This window comes from Varroa destructor, unplaced genomic scaffold (genome assembly GCF_002443255.2).
Source record: "Varroa destructor unplaced genomic scaffold, Vdes_3.0 BEIS01000004.1, whole genome shotgun sequence".
In the NCBI taxonomy this organism is placed as follows: domain Eukaryota; kingdom Metazoa; phylum Arthropoda; class Arachnida; order Mesostigmata; family Varroidae; genus Varroa; species Varroa destructor.
In genome coordinates this window covers 41,224,529-41,232,084 of record NW_019211457.1, presented here as the reverse complement: position 1 = coordinate 41,232,084, position 7,556 = coordinate 41,224,529, and the positions used below count along the sequence as shown (strand labels likewise).

Sequence of the window (7,556 nt, the reverse complement as noted above, 5' to 3'; positions counted from 1 at the left end):
TGTTGTTAATGTTATTGTAACTCCAATTACTATTACTCTTATTATTATTTTTATTACATAATTGGCTACCATAGTGGGCGTGTTATTCAAACGCTAGGCCGAGGCTGGGCGGAACTAAACGGAACAGTAATGTAGGGACACACACAGACGTACACCGAAACAGTGTTTTACGAAGGCTTTTTCTCAACCAGCCGGAATACAAGGTAGCCAGGACAAGCTCGTCCTTGCTACACTCGTCCACTCAATATTGCCTATATAATGCGCAGGCAATGAATTTAAAAGTTAATGGGGCGAGTTTTGTCTATAGACTGAAGAGGTGTTCATAAATCACCCGCGTAAGCATTCATCACATAATCACATCAAACACCAATAACTACTCATCAATCAGCGCATCATGGCTGATCATCGCAATATCTGCTTTCTTTGATGCTTCATATATTCACGACATTGAAATCATATATATATATATATAATGTATAGTAATAATAAAGAATGAACTGAAGTAATTGTGAATTTTGATAAATATTTTAGAGTGGCGTGTCTTATTTCATAGTATCTTGATTATGCCCGTTCAAGCCAGTAGAAAAATGAGAAAAACCATTGATATTAGATCGATGAGCAGTAATTAAAATAGAACTGACAGGAGTGAAAGCAGTGAATATAATTTTAACATAAATATACATAGTGGAATAAGAGCATAATTATTTAGTGTGAAATATATGTGGGAGGTAACGATGACAGACACAATTACAGGAAGTTGTTCTAAAGTCCTATGCCAAGCGAAAAGAATTAAGATTATAAAACATTGATTAACTTTAATTGAAAGCAATTTATAGTATAAAGCTAACTTACATTCATGATATATAAGGTTATTTAAATTATTTGTGCATTTACTCAAGTACGAGATAAGTTGGATACGAAACATACAAAAATGGCATTTATTATTTTTATTCAAGGCCGCTTTTTACTTCATGTCTGCTAAAAGAGCAGCATGCTCCTCGAAACTGCTATTAGGGTTTTACACGATATTATACGTTATTCATGTCCACGGACCTAGCTCTATAATCTTCAAAGTGTTTTATTTTTCTCTTTTTTAATTAAGAACTAACTTCTACCGCACCTATTTGCGTTTTATTTTGCTTAGTATAGCTTCTTTAGCGATGGTGGCGTCGTATCGACGTACGAGCGCCCATAATAACGTCGCGTGCGACACAACGTAAATGATCGATGCAATGAAAACATTGAAAAGGTTATCCCGTTGCTCAAATTCGAAATAATACGCTTGAAGGAGCCATTGGGCTTGAGCGCCGATCCATGCCACAAATATAAATGCCCACGCGAGCGGGCTAAATGCCAACCGATGAAGCACTAAGGGTAAAAGGCAAAGGTACCAAGTGAAGTACTGTGAAGTGGCAACTTTGTTGAAGATAACGAAATAACACGTCTGGGTAAACAAAGCGAATGACAGGTGCGAACCGGCATAACGGAATGAGGTTCTTATCACGAGCACAAACTGGACAATTGTAACAGAGATTGATAGTGCCATTTTAATTAAGTTGTTCTCATACGAAGGACTCTCGGAAAGAATCCGGAGCGGATAAAACATTGGCGAAAAGTTGTGCTGAATGTCCTCTCGTTGAAGGTGGTACAACAACGTCTCCTGCGGTATAAAAATGCCAAATTATCAAAAGAGCGAATTAAAGTGTGTTAGTAGAATGGTATAATATACGAAAAATTGCGTAACTGCTCGCTACCTAATAACGAGCTAAAGCCTTATCAAAGAATTCGTAGAAGATAATTACGATCTGTCACCTATAAATATTAATGATTGTTTCTAATACTTACGATATAAGACAAGACACAATACTGAATGCTTAGATGGAATGCAAGTTCTAAATTGAGGTCAACTAAGAAACGTTCACGATATAAACTGGGGGTAGCGGATCATTTACTGAATTCTGTGTATTTTTACTTACGTAAAGGAATTTATATCCATATTCATTGTAGAAATATCCTGTTGGTAATCCAAATCCAAGCAGAGCTCCTAGTCCGAAAAAGATTCGAGATCCGTTCGGGATAATCATATCTCTTAGTTCGCTTGCAGATGTATAGACGTTAGCCCAAATATAGAACGCCAAGCCATAGATAATGGTGTACATTTTCATATGAACTGAAAATCCCCACACGATGCCACACAGCAAATATTTTCTCTTGAGAGCTAGCCATAATGACAGGTGCACGAGACAACACTGAACTGGCTCAAAGCTACCGCGCGAAGATATCGCCACCGTGAACGGGTTGTATAACCAGACAGCTGCAGCTATCGGTGCGTTGGTTCGCCGACGATTTTTGTCGAATGCCACCATCTGATAGACAAACCAACCGACCGCAACGTCTGCAATGCTGAAAAGTAACTTCCCGCAGATCGGATGATAGAGAACATTCGGTAGCACTATATATGCAACAAGAGGCGTGTATCTATAAGTGTCTCGATCGTACGGGGACGCTCCCTTAAGAACATGCTCAGCTCCATCGGTGAACACCTGATAATCAATATCCGTATATTTGATGGTGAACGCCGAATCGTGATATTCAGAATAGAGACACAGCACCAACCGTACGGCCAGGCCGATGACAAAATGTTTCCAGACGCTCATTACGTGATTATCATTTCAGTACGAAGCACGGAACTAGTCATTCGCTCGTTCACCCGAGTGCACCGATTTGTCCGATTAATTCACCTAAGCCATGAGCACTACCGTGGATATTGTGTGCCGTTTAGGTTTGAACAGGCACTTGACTGAACAGTGATGGTCAGAAACGTCGTAATCTATAAGATGACTGTTTCTATAAAGTATTAGTACGTAAGTGGCATGCTTTCGATGTGCATGTGACTAGAGAAGGTTCACTGGAAATGAGACAAAAATTATAAACGGCCAGCTGCGAGTGGTTGGTAGATGTTTACTATAGTGACGTAGTTGATTTTGCTGTTTTCTTTTTCAATTGTTGATCCTTCAGGAAACCCGCACAGCAACCGCTTTTCTCAGCCCATTTCTCGCAGCACTTGTCCATTGCACGAAAGGCTTCAGTGCATAACGCCTCTTTATAATGGTTAGCTGGAAATTTATTAAAGAGAGCCCAAAGTCTTAACGTTGGGTTAAACACGTTTTCTGTTCAAACGTGTCAAGTTGTACCTACTAATGATATTTTGTAAATATCAAGATAATACGTATTGCGTATCTGAAACTTGAAAACTAAGCTAACGTGCAACAAACAATAAAACAAGCTATGCGCAAAAAATGATCGATTTTTTAACAGAATATCACAAACGGAATTCTTATATTATATAATGGCTCAAATATTTTTGCATATTGCTTGCCTAAAAAAAGTATGGTAAGAACATACACAATGAAACAAACGGTACTTGCTTTAGAAGCTGTGAGTGATACGAGAAATTAAATATTGTACACCTTAACAAAAACTCACATCTGATAAACTTTCCATTATGCCGGATACGCTATTTTAAACAAGCCACCGTCTTCTTCACTATGGCTTCAGAAACAACGCAAAGTTTTTTGTACTTACCTATAACTCCAAGGCCTTGGCATATATTAAACCACAGATCATTATGATAGGCATCCAGTAGAAAATGTTTAACTGAATTGGTTATTTGTATGGCAGCACTGAGCATTGAAACAATAGCATTGGGTCGTACTGACCTTCTCTGCAAAGGCTATCCTTATCTTTATTTATTGTATTTACATCAGAGAACGCGCAGAGCGGTTCATGCTACTCCGAACACATAAGGGCAAACAGCTGGTAAATTAAATTTAACATTACCAACGCAGCTTAGTGACCGGGCGTCTGAGTCTTTAACTATTTCCCTACCGTTAACGAGGTTCACGCGCACGGGCAACTCAATCAAGCCTCGGCCAAGCTCGATGCTCGTTTATAGAATTCTCAAGAAGCACACGCCACTCCAAAGAAAGCAGCCACTTACCCTGCAGGCATCGCTGAATGTCGCAGGCTTGCTTTTGGCACGGGTCACCGAGCGGCATCTATATAATTTTAGCATCAGCTGGTCTACTGAAACACACACACATACATACACTCCCGTCCTGTAATGGCACATTATGAGAATTGCGTAATAGAAACTCAGCTCTTATTTATGCTACTTTGCCAGCTTAGATTGCCCAGCTGGGAAATATCACCCAATCAATTTAAAACTATTTGGCTGTGGCAACTGAATTACAAGCTAAATTTTGGTACAGTAGTTTACATGGGTTAACACATACTAAAGAGCGTACACGGCGTTTTGATTACTTACGAATTAAACGAAGGACGAATAATTTCCAAGGGCACTACTTTCTCCGCCACCAAGTCTGAATAGTTTCCACTGATCAGTTCAAAATCAGGCTCAACCATACCCCATATTCTTTCTGTGCGCGCGTATTTATCAACAGTGAGCAGACGGTCTGGATTGCGCAACAACACTGGCGTGAGCTGTATGAAAGAATATACAAACTTTTCAACTTGAAGACAAGTCAAAATAGAGATGCACAAAAGACAAAAATAACCTTGCACAGATGTATGTGACGAACTGTGTGTGAAAACGGAGACAGTTTTAATGACTCGTATCGATTGAAAGCCCGCGGAATTATCTCTCACCACAATTGATTCGGTAAATATAGTAGGCCAGGTGATATGCTGTGTCAGTTCATATCAAGCTACCAATGTTAGCACCCGGAAATGTTAAATAGTGTCATATTCTTAAATAAGATTGATCATGGCTTTGGCGACAATTACGATATGATTCGTATTAAACGAAATCACTAATTAGGGCTTTTCTTAGCATTTTATATATTTGCGATGAGGTTAAGGTTATACGTTTCTTGTACGTAATGGTGAACAATAACTACATATGTAAAGTAATGGTAGCAGTATTGCTAACGTGTCCGACTGCGTATAGCCAACGTCATCTAGATCTGAGTCACACTTCGAGAAAAATTATCAATTATATGAGTTCAAATGCAATTAACCTCGCCTCCAATCATTTTGAATTTGTGTGCTGTAGCATTTGCATGCTTAAATTACTTGAGTATACAAAACGCATTTGTTCTCGAAATAAATGTCTATGTAAATCCAAAAAATACTGTACAGAGTGTACGAAAAGAAAGATAAACTGTGAAACCATGACGTCCCAAAACCTTATTGCCTCGGCGGGCGCCTTGCATATGAAGCAAGTCAGCATTACGACATCTGACAATCCAGTTTGTCGAGTTGTCGCGAGTCAGAATCAGATAATTGTATCATATTAGAGTCTAATATAGCCGTATTATAGTGATCACAATTATAACTGTTCAATTATATAACAACTAAAATTGGTTGATGAATATGGTCCTTAAATACACTAAAAAGGTAAGGCCAAAAACCAAGGTTTTGTTTAAAAAGTATTTACGTCTAATTATCGATGTATACATTTATATCATGGAAGTAACCCATAACAGTAACATAGTGGTAAAGTTATGTAAAGTGAATGAATTATTTCCTCGGTTGTCTAACCGTCTTCTGTACAAACCTCTCATTGACTCGGTCACTTCTCAACTCATTTGTTGTTACTGGAAGCAACAAGCACATTTTATTTGATTCAATAGTTGTACACTCTAAGACGTTTCTGGTCTGATACCGCTGGAAAAACAAGTGCGTTTAGAGGAACATAGTAACATAACAGGGCAACTTCATGCACCACCCAGCAATGATCTGTTACAAGGCTCGCCATGATTGCTCTATTTTTATTTTTTCAGTTACTGTTGCAGCTTCAGCTGTAGGCAAAATGAGTCTGCTTAGCGCATTGTTCGGCTCATCAAAGCCAAAGAAAGACCAACGATCCCCATCGGTATCATCACTTCCACAGGTACCGCACAACACAATAAATGGAGCTTAAGATATTAACATATTACTCACTCAAATATACCTGTACTTGCTTTAGTAAATCGGCTTGGTACTTTAACATGTTGCGAGATTATTCAATATTGGATAACGTCAACAAGTAAAATAATCAAATGGTATTGTTTTATTCATATAGGAAACGACGCCGGCGAAACCGGAACCAGACTTTGTTGTTCTTCAAGATTCTGACTTCAGAGGAGGCACATCACCTCAGGGAACTCTGTATCCTAATGTCGGTGGCTTGCACATTTCGCATCACCCTGACGCCGGTATGTATGTAATGCCTGATTCACGTATAAAAGCGTGATCTGTTATTAAATTCAACACAGTTTTTTAATATATATAGAAAGAGTTTTAAGAAACTGAAGTTTTTCGATATCGAATATCATTAAACCATTGAGGGGAACGTAGCTATAAATTCAATAGATTCGCAGGGACATCTTTCTAGCTAACAGCATGTATTCGTCTTTATCAATTTTATTTAAAAACAGGCGGCTCATCTTCGCTTCCCGTAACAAGCCCAGTTGATACACTAGCACGACAAAGTTCTATCGATAAGGTGCCCTTTAAGCTGGATAGCAAATTAACATCTGGAAAGGTATCGTTTGGCTCATAAAAACGAGATAACAATTATTTTGAATACAGTTTCTTACTTGATTACTTAACTATATTATTATAGAATCGCGATCGCCTGATAATGTATTTGAAACTTACATACATTTAACGTGTTCCAAAGTGATATTCATTCTGAAAAAGGAGCCTTTCGTAAAAACCCTAATTACACACGGATCGTTTATCGTGTTACTTGGCAGGGCATAGGAGACCACACGTGGAAATCAATGACGCGCTCGTTAAATGAGATTGGTAGCCGGATCGAGGATTACTCCTATGATTTCAAACTTGAGCGCACCATTCTCAACGAGTAAACTGTTGAATGACTAGTGACAAAGTACCTGGACCTGAAAATAATGATGGAAAACTGCTTTATATGTTACATTACGCCTACGGGCAGAGTATATTTGTCCTGGCACAGACCTTCGACAATAATCTAAATGAATTAGATGAAAACAACGGATATCTGTTTATGGATTTGGTGGATCTATATAAATTATGCTTATCGATTTCTTATGTCGTCCCAGTATCGTTGCTTTGATGAAATTATTTTACACTGCTCTAAGATATACTTACTTAGCTGCTAAGAATGTTGTTAAATTCACTTCGCGTTAATCGCATTGTGAAATCAGGTGAACATAAAGACGATTATTACTGTTGGTGTTTGTAAGAATGTATTTGTGTATACGGTCGAGTGTATCACTTGAGCTACTGAATAATCAATAAACGGACAACCTTTGAAGTATTGAAATAGTGCTGTTTTCATTAGCGTAAAATTCGGCCTATTAGTCGGTTTACCATGACACAGATTATTTCGCTGTATCTCTATGTAATCTGGTTTTCTGGTTCCGGCAGCCAATATAAAAGGAAAGGGTTTATGGCTCCCCTGGCATGAGTTGTTGCAATGTCCTATTTAATGTGAAAACTGACGCCACGTGATCCTAATACAGAAAACCTTTGGAGATACCTTTTTGTGACCGCAGTGTTGTTTGTTG

General features: G+C 38.4%; 2 protein-coding genes across 9 annotated transcripts; one reads left to right on the top strand and one right to left on the bottom strand.

Moving 5' to 3' along the window:
- Positions 1–915: 915 nt before the first annotated feature.
- Positions 916–4,475, bottom strand: PIG-M (Phosphatidylinositol glycan anchor biosynthesis class M). 7 transcript variants are annotated; one of them, XM_086987152.1, is made up of 4 exons: positions 4,328–4,475; positions 3,889–4,118; positions 1,977–3,116; positions 916–1,660 (listed from the first exon to the last, which is right to left on the bottom strand). In XM_086987152.1, the coding sequence occupies exons 3-4, from the start codon at positions 2,655–2,657 to the stop codon at positions 1,121–1,123; spliced, it is 1,221 nt and encodes a 406-aa protein (XP_086843278.1). In that variant the 5' UTR covers positions 2,658–3,116; positions 3,889–4,118; positions 4,328–4,475; the 3' UTR covers positions 916–1,120. The 7 variants fall into 7 exon arrangements, with proteins under 7 accessions (XP_086843278.1, XP_086843279.1, XP_086843276.1 ...); XM_086987153.1 differs by having other exon boundaries at positions 1,977–3,145; positions 4,001–4,118; XM_086987150.1 differs by having other exon boundaries at positions 4,001–4,118.
- A 23-nt stretch (positions 4,476–4,498) lies between these two features.
- LOC111249855 (uncharacterized) lies at positions 4,499–7,312 on the top strand. Of its 2 annotated transcripts, none has more exons than XM_022804271.2 (5): positions 4,499–4,681; positions 5,805–5,914; positions 6,086–6,218; positions 6,441–6,547; positions 6,762–7,312. In XM_022804271.2, the coding sequence occupies exons 2-5, from the start codon at positions 5,834–5,836 to the stop codon at positions 6,873–6,875; spliced, it is 435 nt and encodes a 144-aa protein (XP_022660006.1). In that variant the 5' UTR covers positions 4,499–4,681; positions 5,805–5,833; the 3' UTR covers positions 6,876–7,312. The 2 variants fall into 2 exon arrangements, with proteins under 2 accessions (XP_022660006.1, XP_022660007.1); XM_022804272.2 differs by lacking the exon at positions 4,499–4,681 and adding an exon at positions 4,844–5,418.
- Positions 7,313–7,556: the final 244 nt, after the last annotated feature.

What these genes read in the sequence shown, in the direction of transcription:
- PIG-M (XM_086987152.1), bottom strand. Translation starts at nt 2,657, where the DNA reads ATGAGCGTCTGGAAACATTTTGTCATCGGCCTGGCCGTACGGTTGGTG. An exon ending in ATGGATATAAATTCCTTTAC is followed by an intron (nt 1,661 to 1,976) that starts GTAAGTAAAAAT and finishes TTTATACCGCAG; the next exon opens with GAGACGTTGTTGTACCACCT.
- LOC111249855 (XM_022804271.2), top strand. Translation starts at nt 5,834, where the DNA reads ATGAGTCTGCTTAGCGCATTGTTCGGCTCATCAAAGCCAAAGAAAGAC. An exon ending in CGGTATCATCACTTCCACAG is followed by an intron (nt 5,915 to 6,085) that starts GTACCGCACAAC and finishes TTATTCATATAG; the next exon opens with GAAACGACGCCGGCGAAACC. An exon ending in TTCGCATCACCCTGACGCCG is followed by an intron (nt 6,219 to 6,440) that starts GTATGTATGTAA and finishes ATTTAAAAACAG; the next exon opens with GCGGCTCATCTTCGCTTCCC.